The sequence below is a fragment of the Oncorhynchus mykiss genome, chromosome 5 (assembly GCF_013265735.2).
Source record: "Oncorhynchus mykiss isolate Arlee chromosome 5, USDA_OmykA_1.1, whole genome shotgun sequence".
NCBI classification, from domain to species: domain Eukaryota; kingdom Metazoa; phylum Chordata; class Actinopteri; order Salmoniformes; family Salmonidae; genus Oncorhynchus; species Oncorhynchus mykiss.
This window is the reverse complement of record NC_048569.1, coordinates 3,912,077-3,934,677: the sequence shown is the minus strand read 5'-3', so window position 1 is coordinate 3,934,677 and position 22,601 is coordinate 3,912,077. Positions and strand designations below refer to the sequence as shown.

Sequence of the window (22,601 nt, the reverse complement as noted above, 5' to 3'; positions counted from 1 at the left end):
CAGAGCGTGTGCAAGATACACTCAGAAAAAAAAGATGCTGTCTAGAACCTACAAGGATTCTTCCACTGTCCCCATAGGAGAACCATTTGAGGAACTCTTTTTAGTTCCAGGTAGAACCCTTTTTAGTTCCAGGTAGAACCCTTCCCACTTCATGGTAGAACCCTTTCCACAGAGGGTTCTACATGGAATCCAAAATACTTCTTCTACCTGTAAGTAAAAAGGGGTTCTTCCCGGAACTAAAAAGGGTTCTACCTGGAACTAAAAAGGGTTATCCTATGGGGACAACCTAAGAACCCTTTAGGGGTATATGTTCTTGCTGCAATCAGGGAATCCTGTCCACAGATCACATTTCATTACAGAAAGACACATGTTTTTTTACAATTCCCTTTTGTTTAGCCAATAACAGACTGTGTTGTTAGAAGGTCTCCTGGGGAGCGTTGCAACCAGCAGGAGGAATGAAGCACTGTGTAACATTACCATTGGATTTCATTCAACTGGAGATTACATGGACCTGTGTGTTAAAGCAAACTGGCAACCAAAAAATAAACTTAAGAAAAAAAACGACCACGTTTTAAGGTTTGACGCACAGTGTTGAAGAAAACAGAAGTTTATTCTTTAAAACAGGCAAACGGCAGGTCAAGGCAGACAAACGACAGGTCAAGGCAGGCAAAGGACAGGTCAAGGCAGGCAAAGGACAGGTCAAGGCAGGCAAAGGACAGGTCAAGGCAGGCAAACGACAGGTCAAGGCAGGCAAACGACAGGTCAAGGCAGGCAAACGACAGGTCAAGGCAGGCAAACGACAGGTCAAGGCAGGCAAACGACAGGTCAAGGCAGACAAAGGACAGGTCAAGGCAGGCAAAGGACAGGTCAAGGCAGACAAAGGACAGGTCAAGGCAGGCAAAGGACAGGTCAAGGCAGGCAAAGGACAGGTCAAGGCAGGCAAAGGACAGGTCAAGGCAGACAAACGACAGGTCAAGGCAGACAAACGACAGGTCAAGGCAGACAAACGACAGGTCAAGGCAGGCAAACGACAGGTCAAGGCAGTCAAAGGACAGGTCAAGGCAGACAAACGACAGGTCAAGGCAGTCCTCAGTAAAAGGTACATGACAGCCTGCTTGGAGTTTACCAAAAGACACCTAAAGACTCTCAGACCATGAGAAACAAGATGAAACCAAGATTGAACACTTCGAACACTTTGGTCTGGAGAAATCTGGCACCATCCCTACGGTGAAGCATGGTGGTGTCAGCATTATGCTGTGGGGATGTTTTTCAGCGGCAGGGACTGGGAGACTAGTCAGGAACTTGGGAAAGATTAACAGAGCAAAGTACAGAGAGATCCCTGATGAAAACCTGGTCCAGAGCGCTCAGGACCTCAGACTGGGGCGAAAGTTCACCTTCCAACAGGACAATGACCCTAAACACACAGCCAAGACATTGCAGGAGTGGCTTCGGGACAAGTCTCTGAATGTCCTTGAGTGGCCCAGCCAGAGCCTGGACTTGAACCCGATCGAACATCTCCGGAGAGTCCTGAAAATAGCTGTGCAGCGACGCTCCCCATCCAACCTGACAGAGTTTGAGAGGATCTGCAGAGAAGAATGGGAGGAACTCCCCAAATACAGGTGTGCCAAGCTTGTAGTGTTATACCCAAGAAGACTCAAGGCCGTAATCGCTGCCAAAGGTGCTTCAACAAAGTACTGAGTAAAGGTTCTGAATACTTATATAAATATAATATTTCCATTTTTGTATTTTTAAAACATTTGCAAAAATTTCTAAAAACCTGTTTTTAAAAATGTCATTATGGGCTCATGTGTGTAGATTGATGAGGGAATTTTTTTTTTAAATCCATTTTAGAATCAGGAAAATGTGGAAAAAGTCAAGGGGTCTGAATACTTTCCGAATGCCCTGTATACGATTAAAAATAACTTAGTTCATTCACAAAATTTGAATTTGATTAAAAAAAAAATACATTCTATAACTCAGTTACAATTGACTTGATTTGTTGGGCTCCGGAGTGGCACAGCGGTCTAAGGCATTGCAGCTCAGTGCTTGAGGCGTCACTACAGACCCTGGTTCAATTCCATGCTGTATTATTATTATAAACCTTTATTTAACTAAGCAAGTACAGGACAATTTTATTTTGTATTTATTTAACTAGGCAAGTCAGTTAAGAACAATTTCTTATTTTCAATGACGGCCTAGGAACAGTGGGTTAACTGCCTGTTCAGGGGCAGATTGACAGATTTGTACCTTGTCAGCTCGGGGGTTTAAACTTGCAACCTTCCGGTTACTAGTCCAACATTCTTACCACTAGGCTACCCTGCCTACCCCCTACACTCTAACCACTAGCTACCCTGCCGTATCACAACTGGCCATGGTTGGGAGTCCCATAGGGCGGCGCACAATTGGCCCAGCGTCATCCGGGTTTGGCCAGTGTAGGTCGTCATAGTAACTAAGAATTTGTTCTTAATTAACTGACTTGTCTAGTTAAATAAAGGTTAAAAAAATATATTTAAAATAGTTACACATTTTATATACGGAGTGTCCGGCGATATTTTACCTCTGTTCTTGATAAGAAATGACAATGTCAGACCATTTTATTTTAAATACAATAATACAATAACAGAAATACAATAACAGAAACAAATACAGTAATACAATAACAGAAATACAATAACAGAAACAAATACAATAATATTAGTTGGCTACACCATTAGTTTTCCTTCATACAACGTGTTCACATCGTGTTTACATCGTGTTTACAATGTGTTTACAAAGTGTTTACAACATGTTTAAAACGTGTTTACAATGTATTTAAAACGTGTTTAAAACGTGATTACAATGTGTTTACAATGAGTTTACAATGTGTTTACAACGTGTTTACAACGTGTTTACAACGTGTTTACAACGTGTTTAAAACGTGTTTACAAAGTGTTTACAACGTTTTTACAATGAGTTTACAATGTGTTTAAAACGTGATTACAATGTGTTTACAATGAGTTTACAACGGGTTTACAACGTGTTTACAAAGTGTTTACAACGTTTTTACAATGTGTTTACAACGTGTTTAGAACATGTTTACAACGTGTTTACAACGTGTTTAAAACGTGTTTACAAAGTGTTTACAATGTGTTTACAACGTGTTTACAATGTGTTTACAAAGGGTTTACAAAGTGTTTACAAAGGGTTTACAAAGTGTTTACAAAGTGTTCACAACGTGTCGGGGTAAATTGCCGCAGTAGATTTGCCGTGGTAAATGAGGAAATACATTATTTCAGTTGAATGATTGTCAAATAGCTAAACCCGCACTAAGTCTGCTCAACAAGCAAGATGAAACTATTCCTATGATAAAACCCACCAGCTGCTGAACGTATCATAACAGCCTTTTGGTAACAAGGCTAAGATAACACCCACATCATCTTGTAGGGAGAGATAATCAGGTGACCAATAACGGAGATCAGCTGTGTAGGTGAATATAGCACTTATTGATGGTTTAACGAGAGATCAGCTGGTCGATCATCTGGTTGCCATCGATGGTTGCCATTGGCCCCTTTATGTCTGGCCAATTAAATGCCGCGATATGACATAGATACAGAAAATAAACAGCATGGGTACATTTCTGCGACAACGAAGAGCGGTGAAGCGCGATGCTCAACTTGTCCTCTGTTTTCATGCCCTGGCTACCAGGCTGTGAACAGCGTGAAGCAAACCCGTGTGCACATGTACAGATTTAGTAGTGTGTGTGACTGTCTCACATCTCTCTCGTCTAAATATCTGTGGTGCTGCTCGTAGCAACGCCGTTTCACCGAGTCCACCTTTAAGGACAATGCAGGAGGTGCTGTGGCAGTTTACTGTACTTAGAGGATACAATTAAACCTCAGGATTAATTCAACCTCAGGATTAATTCAACCTCGGGATTAATTAGACCTCAGGATTAATTAAACCTCGGGATTAATTCAACCTCAGGATTAATTAAACCTCGGGATTAATTCAACCTCGTGATTAATTCAACCTCGGGATTAATTAAACCTCGGGATTAATTCAACCTCAGGATTAATTCAACCTCAGGATTAATTCAACCTCGGGATTAATTCAACCTCGGGATTAATTCAACCCCGGGATTAATTCAACCTCGGGATTAATTCAACCTCGGGATTAATTCAACCTCAGGATTAATTCAACCTCGGGATTAATTCAACCTTGGGATTAATTAAACATCAGGATTAATTAAACCTCAGGATTAATTAAGCCTCAAATCAGCATCAATGTGTGATGACGTGATGACAGAATTAGGACTGATGTTGTTTGTGGTATAAACTTGACCTCTGACCCTTTATTTCCTGTTTCTCTCCTATCCTGATTGGCTGACAGCTCCCAGCTCCGCCCCCAAGGACCTGACGGTAATCAGTCGTGAGGGGAGACCCAGAGCTATTCTGATTAGCTGGCAACCCCCAATGGAGACTAACGGACGGATCATGGGTAAGAACAGAAGTACTGTTACTGTCTCCACCCTGGACCCTTTATCTAGTCTATAGTACTGTCTCCATCCTGGACCCTTTATCTAGTCTGTAGTACTGTTACTGTCTCCACCCTGGACCCTTTATCTAGTCTATAGTACTGTTACTGTCTCCACCCTGGACCCTTTATCTAGTCTATAGTACTGTCTCCATCCTGGACCCTTTATCTAGTCTATAGTACTGTCTCCACCCTGGACCCTTTATCTAGTCTATAGTACTGTCTCCACCCTGGACCCTTTATCTAGTCTATAGTACTGTTACTGTCTCCACCCTGGACCCTTTATCTAGTCTATAGTACTGTTACTGTCTCTACCCTGTACCCTTTATCTAGTCTATAGTACTGTCTCCACCCTGGACCCTTTATCTAGTCTATAGTACTGTTACTGTCTCCATCCTGGACCCTTTATCTAGTCTATAGTACTGTTACTGTCTCCACCCTGGACCCTTTATATAGTCTATAGTAGTGTTACTGTCTCCACCCTGGACCCTTTATCTAGTCTATAGTACTGTTACTGTCTCTACCCTGTACCCTTTATCTAGTCTATAGTACTGTCTCCACCCTGGACCCTTTATCTAGTCTATAGTACTGTTACTGTCTCCATCCTGGACCCTTTATCTAGTCTATAGTACTGTTACTGTCTCCACCCTGGACCCTTTATCTAGTCTATAGTACTGTTACTGTCTCCACCCTGGACCCTTTATCTAGTCTATAGTACTGTTACTGTCTCCACCCTGGACCCTTTATCTAGTCTATAGTACTGTCTCCACCCTGGACCCTTTATCTAGTCTATAGTACTGTCTCCACCCTGGACCCTTTCTCTAGTCTATAGTACTGTTACTGTCTACACCCTGGACCCTTTATCTAGTCTATAGTACTGTTACTGTCTCCACCCTGGACCCTTTATATAGTCTATAGTACTGTTACTGTCTCTACCCTGTACCCTTTATCTAGTCTATAGTAGTGTTACTGTCTCCACCCTTTACCCTTTATCTAGTCTAAAGTACTGTTACTGTCTCCACCTTGGACCCAAGCACTACCCTCCCCTTCTCCCATAGAAGACCCATAGTCCTCCTCCCCCTCCCTTCCTCTCCTTCTCCACCCCTCCTTTCCTCCCTTCCTCTCCTCCACTACCCCTCCCTTCCCTTCCTCTCCTCCCCTCCTCCTCCCTTCTTCTCTTCCCCTCCTCCCCCTCCATTCCTCTTCCTCCACCCTTCCTCTTCCCCCACCCTACCCCCCTTTTCCTCCCCTATTCCCCCCTCCCCCATCCTCTCCTTCTCCTCTCCACCCTTCTCCTCTCCTCAATGTTGTAAATCAGTCTCCAGTAATGATCCTGATGACGACTGAAGTCAGACTACGGCCAATAGAGTGCTCCCTGTGGACAGAACGGTGTGTGTGGTAGATGGATGCTGTTTCCTTGTTCCCTGCTCTCCACACTAACTATGTGGGAACACAGTCAGTCAATCTGTCCTTTGGGATACAGTCAGTCAAATACCAGGCTTCTACTGAAATCTTTAAAGACTGTTTTAAGGCTGAATGACCTGGAAGGTATCAGGTTATCTCTGCTCGTCGTACTGAATGACCTGGAAGGTATCAGGTTATCTCTGCTCGTCGTACTGAATGACCTGGAAGGTATCAGGTTATCTCTGCTCGTCGTACTGAATGACCTGGAAGGTATCAGGTTATCTCTGCTTGTCGTACTGAATGACCTGGAAGGTATCAGGTTATCTCTGCTCATCGTACTGAATGACCTGTAGGGTATAAGGTTATCTCTGCTCATCGTACTGAATGACCTGTAGGGTATCAGGTTATCTCTGCTCGTCGTACTGAATGACCTGGAAGGTATCAGGTTATCTCTGCTCGTCGTACTGAATGACCTGGAATGTATCAGGTTATCTCTGCTCGTCGTACTGAATGACCTGGAAGGTATTAGGTTATCTCTGCTCGTCGTACTGAATGACCTGGAAGGTATCAGGTTATCTCTGCTCGTCGTACTGAATGACCTTGAAGGTATCAGGTTATCTCTGCTCGTCGTACTGAATGACCTGGAAGGTATCAGGTTATCTCTGCTCGTCGTACTGAATAACTTGGAAGGTATCAGGTTATCTCTGCTCGTCGTACTGAATGACCTGGAAGGTATCAGGTTATCTCTGCTCATTGTACCGAATGACCTGTAGGATATCTCTGCTCATCGTACTGAATGACCTGTAGGGTATCAGGTTATCTCTGCTCGTCGTACTGAATGACCTGGAAGGTATCAGGTTATCTCTGCTCATCGTACTGAATGACCTGTAGGGTGTCAGGTTATCTCTGCTCATCATACTGAATGACCTGTAGGGTAGCTCTGCTCATCGTACTGAATGACCTGGAGGATATCAGGTTATCTCTGCTCATCGTACTGAATGACCTGTAGGGTATCAGGTAATCTTTGCTCGTCGTACTGAATGACCTGGAAGGTATCAGGTTATCTCTGCTCATTGTACCGAATGACCTGTAGGATATCTCTGCTCATCGTACTGAATGACCTGTAGGGTATCAGGTTATCTCTGCTCGTCGTACTGAATGACCTGGAAGGTATCAGGTTATCTCTGCTCATCGTACTGAATGACCTGTAGGGTATCAGGTTATCTCTGCTCATCGTACTGAATGACCTGTAGGGTGTCAGGTTACCTCTGCTCATCATACTGAATGACCTGTAGGGTAGCTCTGCTCATCGTACTGAATGACCTGGAGGATATCAGGTTATCTCTGCTCATCGTACTGAATGACCTGTAGGGTATCAGGTAATCTTTGCTCGTCGTACTGAATGACCTGGAAGGTATCAGGTTATCTCTGCTCATTGTACCGAATGACCTGTAGGATATCTCTGCTCATCGTACTGAATGACCTGTAGGGTATCAGGTTATCTCTGCTCATTGTACCGAATGACCTGTAGGATATCTCTGCTCATCGTACTGAATGACCTGTAGGGTATCAGGTTATCTCTGCTCGTCGTACTGAATGACCTGGAAGGTATCAGGTTATCTCTGCTCATCGTACTGAATGACCTGTAGGGTATCAGGTTATCTCTGCTCATCGTACTGAATGACCTGTAGGGTGTCAGGTTATCTCTGCTCATCATACTGAATGACCTGTAGGGTAGCTCTGCTCATCGTACTGAATGACCTGGAGGATATCAGGTTAACTCTGCTCATCGTACTGAATGACCTGTAGGGTATCAGGTAATCTTTGCTCGTCGTACTGAATGACCTGGAAGGTATCAGGTTATCTCTGCTCATTGTACCAAATGACCTGTAGGATATCTCTGCTCATTGTACTGAATGACCTGTAGGGTATCAGGTTATCTCTGCTCGTCGTACTGAATGACCTGGAAGGTATCAGGTTATCTCTGCTCGTCGTACTGAATGACCTGGAAGGTATCAGGTTATCTCTGCTCGTCGTACTGAATGACCTGGAAGGTATCAGGTTATCTCTGCTTGTCGTACTGAATGACCTGGAAGGTATCAGGTTATCTCTGCTCATCGTACTGAATGACCTGTAGGGTATAAGGTTATCTCTGCTCATCGTACTGAATGACCTGTAGGGTATCAGGTTATCTCTGCTCGTCGTACTGAATGACCTGGAAGGTATCAGGTTATCTCTGCTCGTCGTACTGAATGACCTGGAATGTATCAGGTTATCTCTGCTCGTCGTACTGAATGACCTGGAAGGTATTAGGTTATCTCTGCTCGTCGTACTGAATGACCTGGAAGGTATCAGGTTATCTCTGCTCGTCGTACTGAATGACCTTGAAGGTATCAGGTTATCTCTGCTCGTCGTACTGAATGACCTGGAAGGTATCAGGTTATCTCTGCTCGTCGTACTGAATAACCTGGAAGGTATCAGGTTATCTCTGCTCGTCGTACTGAATGACCTGGAAGGTATCAGGTTATCTCTGCTCATTGTACCGAATGACCTGTAGGATATCTCTGCTCATCGTACTGAATGACCTGTAGGGTATCAGGTTATCTCTGCTCGTCGTACTGAATGACCTGGAAGGTATCAGGTTATCTCTGCTCATCGTACTGAATGACCTGTAGGGTGTCAGGTTATCTCTGCTCATCATACTGAATGACCTGTAGGGTAGCTCTGCTCATCGTACTGAATGACCTGGAGGATATCAGGTTATCTCTGCTCATCGTACTGAATGACCTGTAGGGTATCAGGTAATCTTTGCTCGTCGTACTGAATGACCTGGAAGGTATCAGGTTATCTCTGCTCATTGTACCGAATGACCTGTAGGATATCTCTGCTCATCGTACTGAATGACCTGTAGGGTATCAGGTTATCTCTGCTCGTCGTACTGAATGACCTGGAAGGTATCAGGTTATCTCTGCTCATCGTACTGAATGACCTGTAGGGTATCAGGTTATCTCTGCTCATCGTACTGAATGACCTGTAGGGTGTCAGGTTACCTCTGCTCATCATACTGAATGACCTGTAGGGTAGCTCTGCTCATCGTACTGAATGACCTGGAGGATATCAGGTTATCTCTGCTCATTGTACTGAATGACCTGTAGGATATCTCTGCTCATCGTACTGAATGACCTGTAGGGTATCAGGTTATCTCTGCTCATTGTACCGAATGACCTGTAGGATATCTCTGCTCATCGTACTGAATGACCTGTAGGGTATCAGGTTATCTCTGCTCGTCGTACTGAATGACCTGGAAGGTATCAGGTTATCTCTGCTCATCGTACTGAATGACCTGTAGGGTATCAGGTTATCTCTGCTCATCGTACTGAATGACCTGTAGGGTGTCAGGTTATCTCTGCTCATCATACTGAATGACCTGTAGGGTAGCTCTGCTCATCGTACTGAATGACCTGGAGGATATCAGGTTATCTCTGCTCATCGTACTGAATGACCTGTAGGGTATCAGGTAATCTTTGCTCGTCGTACTGAATGACCTTGAAGGTATCAGGTTATCTCTGCTCATTGTACCAAATGACCTGTAGGATATCTCTGCTCATTGTACTGAATGACCTGTAGGGTATCAGGTTATCTCTGCTCGTCGTACTGAATGACCTGGAAGGTATCAGGTTATCTCTGCTCGTCGTACTGAATGACCTGGAAGGTATCAGGTTATCTCTGCTCGTCGTACTGAATGACCTGGAAGGTATCAGGTTATCTCTGCTTGTCGTACTGAATGACCTGGAAGGTATCAGGTTATCTCTGCTCATCGTACTGAATGACCTGTAGGGTATAAGGTTATCTCTGCTCATCGTACTGAATGACCTGTAGGGTATCAGGTTATCTCTGCTCGTCGTACTGAATGACCTGGAAGGTATCAGGTTATCTCTGCTCGTCGTACTGAATGACCTGGAATGTATCAGGTTATCTCTGCTCGTCGTACTGATTGACCTGGAAGGTATTAGGTTATCTCTGCTCGTCGTACTGAATGACCTGGAAGGTATCAGGTTATCTCTGCTCGTCGTACTGAATGACCTTGAAGGTATCAGGTTATCTCTGCTCGTCGTACTGAATGACCTGGAAGGTATCAGGTTATCTCTGCTCGTCGTACTGAATAACCTGGAAGGTATCAGGTTATCTCTGCTCGTCGTACTGAATGACCTGGAAGGTATCAGGTTATCTCTGCTCATTGTACCGAATGACCTGTAGGATATCTCTGCTCATCGTACTGAATGACCTGTAGGGTATCAGGTTATCTCTGCTCGTCGTACTGAATGACCTGGAAGGTATCAGGTTATCTCTGCTCGTCGTACTGAATGACCTGGAAGGTATCAGGTTATCTCTGCTCGTCGTACTGAATGACCTGGAAGGTATCAGGTTATCTCTGCTTGTCGTACTGAATGACCTGGAAGGTATCAGGTTATCTCTGCTCATCGTACTGAATGACCTGTAGGGTATAAGGTTATCTCTGCTCATCGTACTGAATGACCTGTAGGGTATCAGGTTATCTCTGCTCGTCGTACTGAATGACCTGGAAGGTATCAGGTTATCTCTGCTCGTCGTACTGAATGACCTGGAATGTATCAGGTTATCTCTGCTCGTCGTACTGATTGACCTGGAAGGTATTAGGTTATCTCTGCTCGTCGTACTGAATGACCTGGAAGGTATCAGGTTATCTCTGCTCGTCGTACTGAATGACCTTGAAGGTATCAGGTTATCTCTGCTCGTCGTACTGAATGACCTGGAAGGTATCAGGTTATCTCTGCTCGTCGTACTGAATAACCTGGAAGGTATCAGGTTATCTCTGCTCGTCGTACTGAATGACCTGGAAGGTATCAGGTTATCTCTGCTCATTGTACCGAATGACCTGTAGGATATCTCTGCTCATCGTACTGAATGACCTGTAGGGTATCAGGTTATCTCTGCTCGTCGTACTGAATGACCTGGAAGGTATCAGGTTATCTCTGCTCATCGTACTGAATGACCTGTAGGGTGTCAGGTTATCTCTGCTCATCATACTGAATGACCTGTAGGGTAGCTCTGCTCATCGTACTGAATGACCTGGAGGATATCAGGTTATCTCTGCTCATTGTACTGAATGACCTGTAGGGTATCAGGTAATCTTTGCTCGTCGTACTGAATGACCTGGAAGGTATCAGGTTATCTCTGCTCATTGTACCGAATGACCTGTAGGATATCTCTGCTCATCGTACTGAATGACCTGTAGGGTATCAGGTTATCTCTGCTCGTCGTACTGAATGACCTGGAAGGTATCAGGTTATCTCTGCTCATCGTACTGAATGACCTGTAGGGTATCAGGTAATCTTTGCTCGTCGTACTGAATGACCTGGAAGGTATCAGGTTATCTCTGCTCATTGTACCGAATGACCTGTAGGATATCTCTGCTCATCGTACTGAATGACCTGTAGGGTATCAGGTTATCTCTGCTCATTGTACCGAATGACCTGTAGGATATCTCTGCTCATCGTACTGTTTGACCTGTAGGGTATCAGGTTATCTCTGCTCGTCGTACTGAATGACCTGGAAGGTATCAGGTTATCTCTGCTCATCGTACTGAATGACCTGTAGGGTGTCAGGTTATCTCTGCTCATCATACTGAATGACCTGTAGGGTAGCTCTGCTCATCGTACTGAATGACCTGGAGGATATCAGGTTATCTCTGCTCATCGTACTGAATGACCTGTAGGGTATCAGGTAATCTTTGCTCGTCGTACTGAATGACCTGGAAGGTATCAGGTTATCTCTGCTCATTGTACCAAATGACCTGTAGGATATCTCTGCTCATTGTACTGAATGACCTGTAGGGTATCAGGTTATCTCTGCTCGTCGTACTGAATGACCTGGAAGGTATCAGGTTATCTCTGCTCATCGTACTGAATGACCTGTAGGGTATCAGGTTATCTCTGCTCATCGTACTGAATGACCTGTAGGGTGTCAGGTTATCTCTGCTCATCATATACTGAATGACCTGTAGGGTAGCTCTGCTCATCGTACTGAATGACCTGGAGGATATCAGGTTATCTCTGCTCATCGTACTGAATGACCTGTAGGGTATCAGGTAATCTTTGCTCGTCGTACTGAATGACCTGGAAGGTATCAGGTTATCTCTGCTCATTGTACCGAATGACCTGTAGGATATCTCTGCTCATCGTACTGAATGACCTGTAGGGTATCAGGTTATCTCTGCTCGTCGTACTGAATGACCTGGAAGGTATCAGGTTATCTCTGCTCATCGTACTGAATGACCTGTAGGGTATCAGGTTATTTCTGCTCATCGTACTGAATGACCTGTAGGGTGTCAGGTTATCTCTGCTCATCATACTGAATGACCTGTAGGATAGCTCTGCTCATCGTACTGAATGACCTGGAGGATATCAGGTTATCTCTGCTCATTGTACTGAATGACCTGTAGGGTATCAGGTAAACTCTGCTCGTCGTACTGAATGACCTGTAGGGTATCAGGTTAGCTCTGCTCATCGTACTTAATCTTAATTTCTTGTGTTCCACATATTCTCTCCTCCAATGAAAATAACACTGATTGTGAAGATACCGCTGTTGATTCTGTAGACTACATGACTCAGCTACCTGTTGATTCTGTTATGATGTAGAGGTCTGTAGACTACATGACTCAGCTCGTGTGCAATAGAATGACGTAAGGTTCCCTGGAACATGACTAAGAGCATAAAATTAAAAAGAGAAGTAAACCAAAACAGTTGTTGCAGCTGGGATGATTCCTCAGCGGGTGTGTTGTATTGTCTTTGTGACCTGCCAGGCTACATCTTGTTCTACACTGGACAAAACTCTAGCCTGGTCACAGATCTGTTTTGTGCTGTCTTGTCAACTCCTATAGTAATTGTCAAGGGTTGTTACTTAGACTCTCTCTGTGTTGTTATCTTTCTAACACACCAGGCTATTTCTTGTACTACACCCTGGATAAGAACATGCCTATAGATGACTGGGTTACGGTTAGGGTTAATCAGTCTTCCTCTGTGTGTTGTTTCTCTACCAGGCTATATCCTGTACTACACCTTGGATAAGAACATGCCTATTGATGACTGGGTAATGGAGAGTATCAGTGGAGACCGTCTGACCCACCAGGTGATGGACCTGAACCTGGACACAGTCTACTACTTCAGGATCCAGGCTAAGAATGCCAAGGGAGTGGGTCCCCTGTCAGACCCCATCCACTTCAGGACTAACAAAGGTACGGGATGAGCAGTCTTTCTCACAGTTGCTTTCAGCCTATCATTAACCTTTCTCACAGTTGCTTTCAGCCTATCGTTAACCTTTCTCACAGTTGCTTTCAGCCTATCGTTAACCTTTATCACAGTTGCTTTCAGCCTATCAGTTAACTACCTTTTTCCTCTCATCCTCACATCCAGTCCTGTTAACTACCTTCTCTCATCCTCACATCCAGTCCTGTTAACTGCCTTCTCTCATCCTCACATCCAGTCCAGTTAACTGCCTTCTCTCATCCTCACATCCAGTCCAGTTAACTACCTTCTCCCCTGTCATCCTCACATCCAGTCCAGTTAACTACCTTCTCTCATCCTCACATCCAGCCCAGTTAACTACCTTCTCTCAACCTCACATCCAGTCCCGTTAACTACCTTCTCTCATCCTCACATCCAGTCCTGTTAACTACCTTCTCTCATCCTCACATCCAGTCCAGTTAACTACCTTCTCTCATCCTCACATCCAGTCCTGATTCCCAGTTGGAGGAGTCTCTCACTAATTATTTCCTCTTGATTCTGGCCATCCTCCAACCAGGATTTATTTATGGTTCCATCCACACCTGTTATTCCCAGCAAGCCTCTGACATGATTTCCTTCCACCCATCATGTTTTGCTTGTAAATAAACAATCAATAATATTGGCCACGCTTGGTACTTTGGTGTTACTCAGAAGTCGTGAGGTGTAGTTTACAGTGCCTTCAGAAACTATTCATAGTATTCATAATTAACCAATTCCACATTTTGTTGTGTTACAACCTGATTTCAAAATGGATTTAATAAAACATTTTCTCAACCATCTTCACAATACCCGATAATGACAAAGTGAAAACATGATTTTAGAAGTGTTTTGCAAATGTTTTTTGAAAATTAAATACAGAAAATATCTCATTTATATAAGTATTCACAGCCCTGAGTCAATACTTTTGTAGAAGCATCTTTGTCAGCGATTACAGCTGGGAGTCTTTCTGGGTAAGTCTCTAAGAGCTTTCCACTCCTGGATTGTACAACATTTGCCCATTATAATCTCTGTCAAATGGATTGTTGATCATTGCTAGAGAATCATATTCAGGTCTTGCCATAGATTTTCAAGTGGATTTCAGTCCCAGCCACTCAGGGACAATCACTGTCATCTTGGTAAGCAACTCCAGTGTATATGTGCCCTCATGTTTTAGGTTATTATCCTGCTGAAAGGTAAAGTCATCTCCCAGTGTCTGGTGGAAAGCAGACTGAACCAGGTTGTTACGGTGCGTGAATGAGGACCCAAAAGCGAATTAACGTAAACAGAGCTTCTTTAATAACAAAACAAAACGTAGGCTCAGATGGACCGGCAGGTTCCGACAGGACAGGACAAGGTTGCAGCAAACATGACGATAGTCTGGTTCAGGCATGAACAACACAAACAAGAATCCGACAAGGACAGGAGCAGGAACAGAGAGAGATATAGAGACCTAATCAGAGGGAAAAAGGGAACAGGTGGGAAAAGGGGTGACGAGGTAGTTAGGAGGAGACAAGGCACAGCTGGGGAAAAGAGGGGGAGAAAAGGTAACCTAACAACGACCAGCAGAGGGAGACAGGGTGAAGGGAAAGGACAGAAACAAGACACAACATGACAGTACATGACAGTACCCCCCCACTCACCGAGCGCCTCCTGGCGCACTCGAGGAGGAAACCTGGCGGCAACGGAGGAAATCATCGATCAGCGCACGGTCCAGCACGTCCCGAGAGGGAACCCAACTCCTCTCCTCAGGACCGTACCCCTCCCAATCTACTAGGTACTGATGACCACGGCCCCGAGGACGCATGTCCAAAATCCTACGGACCCTGTAGATGGGTGCGCCCTCGACAAGGATGGGGGGGGGGGGGGAAGACGAGCGGGGGCGCGAAGAACGGGCTTGATACAGGAGACATGGAAGACCGGGTGGACGCGACGAAGGTATCGCGGAAGAAGAAGTCGAACTGCGACAGGATTAATGACCTGAGAAATACGGAACGGACCAATGAACCGCGGGGTCAACTTGCGAGAAGTGGTCTTAAGGGGAAGGTTCTGAGTGGAGAGCCAAACTCTCTGACCGCGACAATATCTAGGACTCTTAGTTCTACGCTTATTAGCAGCCCTCACAGTCTGCGCCCTATAACGGCAAAGTGCAGACCTGACCCTCTTCCAGGTGCGCTCGCAACGTTGGACAAAAGCCTGAGCGGAGGGGACGCTGGACTCGGCGAACTGAGATGAGAACAGCGGAGGCTGGTACCCGAGGCTACTCTGAAAAGGAGATAGCCCGGTCGCAGACGAAGGAAGCGAGTTGTGGGCGTATTCTGCCCAGGGGAGCTGTTCTGACCAAGACGCAGGGTTGCGAAAAGAAAGACTGCGTAAGATGCGACCAATAGTCTGATTGGCCCGTTCTGCTTGACCGTTAGACTGGGGGTGAAAGCCGGAAGAGAGACTGACGGAAGCCCCAATCAAACGGCAAAACTCCCTCCAAAATTGAGACGTGAATTGCGGAAAATTAAAAAAGAAATGGTTTCGCTATGATTACCAGAAACAGTGAGGGTTAAAGGTAGCGTCTCACGCTGAATCCTGGGGAGAGGACTACCATCCAGGGCGAACAAGGCCGTGGACTCCCTTAACTGTCTGAGAGGAATGTCATGTTCCCGAGCCCAGGTCTCGTCCATAAAACAGCCCTCCGCCCCAGAGTCTATTAAGGCACTGCAGGAAGCTGACGAACCGGTCCAGCGTAGATGGACCGACAAGGTAGTGCAGGATCTTGAAGGAGAGACAGGAGTAGTAGCGCTCACCAGTAGCCCTCCGCTTACTGATGAGCTCTGGCTTTTACTGGACATGAAGTGACAAAATGACCAGCAGAACCGCAATAGAGACAGAGGCGGTTGGTGATTCTCCGTTCCCTCTCCTTAGTCGAGATGCGGATACCTCCCAGCTGCATAGGCTCAGCACCCGAGCCGGCAGAGGAAGATGGTAGTGATGCGGAGAGGGGGGCAACGGAGAACGCGAGCTCCTTTCCACGAGCTCGGTGACGAAGATCAACCCGTCGCTCAATGCGAATAGCGAGTTCAATCAAGGAATCCACGCTGGAAGGAACCTCCCGGGAGAGAATCTCATCCTTTACCTCTGCGCGGAGACCCTCCAGAAAACGAGCGAGCAAAGCCGGCTCGTTCCAGCCACTGGAGGCAGCAAGAGTGCGAAACTCAATAGAGTAGTCTGTTATGGATCGATTACCCTGACATAGGGAAGACAGGGCCCTGGAAGCCTCCTCCCCAAAAACAGATCGATCAAAAACCCGTATCATCTCCTCCTTAAAGTCCTGATACTGGTTAGTACACTCAGCCCTTGCCTCCCAGATTGCCGTGCCCCACTCACGAGCCCGTCCAGTAAGGAGAGATATGACGTAGGCGACACGAGCAGTGCTCCTGGAGTAAGTGTTGGGCTGGAGAGAAAACACAATATCACACTGGGTGAGGAACGAGCGGCATTCAGTGGGCTCCCCAGAGTAACACGGCGGGTTATTGATTCTGGGCTCCGGAGATTCGAAAGCCCTGGAAGTGGCCGGTGGATCGAGGCGGAGATGGTGAACCTGTTCTGTGAGGTTGGAGACTTGGGTGGCCAGGGTCTCAACGGCATGCCGAGCAGCAGACAATTCCTGCTTGTGTCTGCCTAGCATCGCTCCCTGGATCTCGACGGCTGAGTGGAGAGGATCCGAAGTCGCTGGGTCCATTCTTGGTCGGATTCTTCTGTTACGGTGCGTGAATGAGGACCCAAAAGCGAATTAACGTAAACAGAGCTTCTTTAATAACAAAACAAAACGTAGGCTCAGATGGACCGGCAGGTTCCGACAGGACAGGACAAGGTTGCAGCAAACATGACGACAGTCTGGTTCAGGCATGAACAACACAAACAAGAATCCGACAAGGACAGGAGCAGGAACAGAGAGAGATATAGAGACCTAATCAGAGGGAAAAAGGGAACAGGTGGGAAAAGGGGTGACGAGGTAGTTAGGAGGAGACAAGGCACAGCTGGGGAAAAGAGGGGGAGAAAAGGTAACCTAACAACGACCAGCAGAGGGAGACAGGGTGAAGGGAAAGGACAGAAACAAGACACAACATGACAGTACATGACACAGGTTTTCTACTAGGATTTAGCCTGTACTTAACTCCATTCCGTTTATTTATTTTTTCCTGATAAACTCCCCAGTCCTTAATAATTACAAGCATACCCATAACATGATGCAGTCACTACTATGCTTGAAAATATGGAGAATGATTCTCAGTAATGTGTTGTAATGGATTTGCCCCAAACATAACACATTGTATTTAGGACAAAAACGTAATTGCTTTGCCACATTATTTTATTACTTTAGTGCCTTGTATTGGAATATTTGTATTCTGTACAGACTTCCTTCTTTTCACTCTGTCAGTTAGGTTAGTATTGTGGAGTAACTACAGTGTTGTTGATCCATCCTCAGTTTTCATCTATCACAGCCATTAAACTCTGTAACTGTTTTAAAGTCACCATTGGCCTCATTGTGAAAACTCTGAGCGGTTTCCTTCCTCTCTGGCAACTGAGTTAGGAAGGACGTCTGTATCTTTGTAATGACTGGGTGGAATTTATACACCATCCAAAGTGTAATTGATAACTTCACCATGCTCAAATGGATATTCAATGTCTGCTTTTGTATTTTTTTTTTTTTTTAATCTACCAATAGGAGCCCTTCTTTACGAGGAATTGGAAAAACCTCCCTGGTCTTTGTGGTTGAATCTGTGTTTGAAATTCACTGCTGGACTGAGGGACCTTACAGATAATTGTATGTGTGAGGGGTACAGAGGTGGGGTAGTCACTCAGAAATCATGTTAAACACTATTATTGCATGCAACTTATTGTGTGACTTGTTAAGCAAAGTTTTACTCTTGAACTTATTTAGGCTTGACATAACAAATGGGGTTAAATAGTTATTAACTCAAGACATTTCAGCTTTTAATTCCACTTTGATGTTATGGGGTGTTCTGTGTAGGCTAATGACAATAAAATCTAAATGTAATCCATAAATTCAGGCTGTAACACAACAAAATGTGGAAAATGTCAAAGACTGAATAATTTCTGAAGTTAGATCCAGTTAGCACGCTGTTTGTCTTCATCACTGTAGGTCAATGGAAACGAGCTAACGCTGTGCTAATGCTACTTCATCACTGTAGGTTAAGGGAAATGAGCTAACGCTGTGCTAATGCTACTTCATCACTGTAGGTTAAGGGAAACGAGCTAACGCTGTGCTAATGCTACTTCATCACTGTAGGTTAAGGGAAACGAGCTAATGCTGTGCTAATGTGACTTCATCACTGTAGGTTAAGGGAAAAAGTGCTAATGCTACTTTATAACTGTAGGTCAAGGGAAACGGGCCAATGCTGTGCTTATGCTACAACATCACTGTAGGCTAAGGGAAACGAGCTAACGCTGTGCCAATGCTACTTCATCACTTTAGGTCAAGGAAAACGAGCTAACGCTAAGTAGCATCTCCCCCGCTAATCTAGTCCTGCAGGAGAACATTAATTAATGTGCTGTTTAGCATCCGTTGCACACAGTGAACAGTGAACGCTGAGGTCCCAAGTAGATCTGTCACGCTCTGACCTTAGATATCTCTGTTTTCTTTATATTTTGGTTATGTCAGGGTGTGACGAGGGTGGGTATGCTAGTTTTTGTATTGTGTAGGGTTTTTGTATGTCTAGGGTTTTGTAGGTCTAGGTAATTTGTATGTCTATGGTGGACTGATATGGTTCCCAATCAGAGGCAGCTGTTTATCGTTGTCTCTGATTGGGGATCATATTTAGGTAGCTATTTTCCCTTCTGTGTTGGTGGGTTCTTGTCCTATGTTTAGTTGCCTGTCTGCACTATCCATATAGCTTCACGGTTCGTTTTGTTAGTTTGTTCAGTGTTTCGTTCTTCAATAAAGAAGAATTTACGCATACCACGCTGCACCTTTGTCTGATCCTTACGACGAACGTGACAGAAGAACCCACCAAAAAAGGACCAAGCAGCGGTTAACCTCTTGCGACGAGCAATCCCGGATCCGGGAGCGTAATCATAGCCTCAAACGAATTAGCATGACGCAGCGGACATAAATACTTTTCCTATTCATGAAAATCGCAAATGAAATGAAATAAATATATTCAAACACAAGCTTAGCCTTTTGTTAACAACACTGTCATCTCAGATTTTCTAAATATGCGTTACAGCCAACGCTAGACAAGCATTTGTGTAAGTTCATCATGGCATAATGCTATGCTAGCTCTGCTGGCAGCAGGCAACATTTTCACGAAAATAAGAAAAGCAACCAAATTAAATAATTTACCTTTGAAGAACTTCGGATGCTTTCACTCAGGAGACTCCCAGTTAGATAGCAAATGTTCCTTTTTTCCAAAAATATTATTTTTGTAGGCGAAATAGCTCCCGTTTCTTCATCATGCTTGGCTGAGAAATCGACCGGAAAATGCTGCAACTATAACGCCAAACTTTTTTCAAAATTTGCTCCATATGTTACGGTGCGTGAATGAGGACCCAAAAGCGAATTAACTTAAACAGAGCTTCTTTAATTACCAAACATAGGTAGGCTCAGACGGACCGGCAGATTCCGACAGGACAAGACAAGGTTACAGCAAACATGACGACAGTCTGGTTCAGGCATGAAACACAACAAACAAGAATCCGACAAAGACAGGAACAAAAACAGAGAGAGATATAGGGGACTAATCAGAGGGAAAAAGGGAACAGGTGGGAAAAGGGGTGACGAGGTGGTTAGGAGGAGACAAGGCACAGCTGGGGGAAAGAGGGGGAGAAAAGGTAACCTAACAACGACCAGCAGAGGGAGACAGGGTGAAGGGAAAGGACAGAGACAAGACACAACATGACAGTACATGACACCATAACATCGACAGAAACACGGCAAACGTTGTTTAGGATCCATCCTCAATGTGTTTTTAACATATATATTCAATAATATATTCGTCGAGGCAATTGGTTTCTCATAAGAAGCGATTGGAAAAATGGCTACCTCACTATTTTACGCAAGATTTTCTGCGGGAGACACCATGTGACCACTTGCTATATATGGTCCCTTACGGCCATTCTTCAATGGAAATGCCTAAAAAGACGTCACAATGCTGTAGACACCTTGGGAAATACGTGGAAAATGTAAGCTCATTCCTAGCTCCTTCACAGCCATATAAGGAGTCATTGGCATGAAGCGGTTTCAAAAAATGCGGCACTTCCTGGTTGGATTTTTAGCTGGGTTTCGCCTGTAACATCAGTTCTGTGGCACTCACAGACAATATCTTTGCAGTTTTGGAAACGTCAGAGTGTTTTCTTTCCAAAGCTGTCAATTATATGCATAGTCGAGCATCTTTCCGAGACAAAATATCTTGTTTAAAACGGGAGCATTTTTCATCCAAAATGTTTAATAGCGCCCCCTAATGCATAACTGGAGTGGACATCCTGGGCCTGGGAGAAAGATGAGTGGACATCCTGGACCTAGGAGGAGGTAATGGCAGGGGACAAGACCCTGCCATGGAAGCAGGTGGAGATAGCGCAGGAGGAACGGTGACGATACGAGGGGACACAGTTAGCACGGAAGCCCGAGAGGCAGCAACAATAAAACATTTTGGGGGGGATGGACACGAGGAGATTGGCTGAGGCAGGTTGGAGACCTGAGCCAACTCCTCGTGCTTACCATAGGGAGCGTGGTACCGGTCAGGCACCGTGTTATGCGGTGGAGTGCACAGTGTCTACCGTGCGCAATCATAGCCCGGTGCGCTCTATTCCAGCTCCTCGCATTGGCCGGGCTAGAATAGGCATCCAGCCAGGACGGATGGTGCCGGTTCAGCGCTTCTGGTCTCCAGTACACCTCCTTGGACCAGGATATCCTGCGCCGGCTCTGCACACTGTGTTTCGGGACTGGACACCGTCGCTGGAGACCCCGGACTGGGGACCGTCGTTCGAGACCCCGGACTGAAAACCGTCGCTGAAGGCCCCGGACTGGGGAACGTCGCTGGAGGCCCCGGACTGAAAGCCATTGCTGGAGGCCCCGGACTGGGAACCATCGCTGGAGGCCCCGGACTGGGGACCGTCGCTGGAGGCCCCGGACTGAAAGCCATCGCTGGAGGCCCCGGACTGGGAACCATCGCTGGAGGCCCCGGACTGGGGACCGTCGCTGGAGGCCCCGGACTGAAAACCGTCGCTGGAGGCCCCGGACTGAAAACCGTCGCTGGAGGCCCCGGACTGGGGACCGTCGCTGGAGGCCCCGGACTGAAAACCGTCGCTGGAGGCCCCGGACTGAAAACCGTCGCTGGAGGCCCCGGACTGGGGACCGTCGCTGGAGGCCCAGGACTGGGGACCGCCACTGGGGACCGTCGCTGGAGGGCCCGGACTGGAGACCGTCACTGGGGACCGTCGCTGGAGGGCCCGGACTGAAAACCGTTGCTGGAGGCCCCGGACTATGGCCCGTCATTGGAGGTTCCGGACTGTGGCACGTTGTTGGAGGTTCCGGTCTGTGAACTGTCGCCGGCCGCTCTGGACTGGGTACTGTCGCCGGACGCTCTGGACTGGGTACTGTCGCCGGCACTGGTGGTACCGGGCTGGGGACACGCACCTCCTCTCCTCAGGACCGTACCCCTCCCAATCTACTAGGTACTGATGACCACGGCCCCGAGGACGCATGTCCAAAATCCTACGGACCCTGTAGATGGGTGCGCCCTCGACAAGGATGGGGGGGGGGGGGGGAAGACGAGCGGGGGCGCGAAGAACGGGCTTGATACAGGAGACATGGAAGACCGGGTGGACGCGACGAAGGTATCGCGGAAGAAGAAGTCGAACTGCGACAGGATTAATGACCTGAGAAATACGGAACGGACCAATGAACCGCGGGGTCAACTTGCGAGAAGTGGTCTTAAGGGGAAGGTTCTGAGTGGAGAGCCAAACTCTCTGACCGCGACAATATCTAGGACTCTTAGTTCTACGCTTATTAGCAGCCCTCACAGTCTGCGCCCTATAACGGCAAAGTGCAGACCTGACCCTCTTCCAGGTGCGCTCGCAACGTTGGACAAAAGCCTGAGCGGAGGGGACGCTGGACTCGGCGAACTGAGATGAGAACAGCGGAGGCTGGTACCCGAGGCTACTCTGAAAAGGAGATAGCCCGGTCGCAGACGAAGGAAGCGAGTTGTGGGCGTATTCTGCCCAGGGGAGCTGTTCTGACCAAGACGCAGGGTTGCGAAAAGAAAGACTGCATAAGATGCGACCAATAGTCTGATTGGCCCGTTCTGCTTGACCGTTAGACTGGGGGTGAAAGCCGGAAGAGAGACTGACGGAAGCCCCAATCAAACGGCAAAA

General features: G+C 46.2%; 1 protein-coding gene across 2 annotated transcripts in view; it reads left to right on the top strand.

The window, feature by feature from the left end:
- Positions 1-22,601, top strand: part of LOC110513199 (netrin receptor DCC-like) — a 632,990-nt gene that overhangs the window by 482,854 nt on the left and 127,535 nt on the right. For both annotated transcript variants that reach the window (XM_036976622.1, XM_036976621.1), the window contains exons 19-20: positions 4,369-4,476; positions 12,995-13,189. In XM_036976622.1, coding sequence (XP_036832517.1) covers positions 4,369-4,476; positions 12,995-13,189 — 303 coding nt within the window. The remainder of the gene's footprint in view (positions 1-4,368; positions 4,477-12,994; positions 13,190-22,601) is intronic.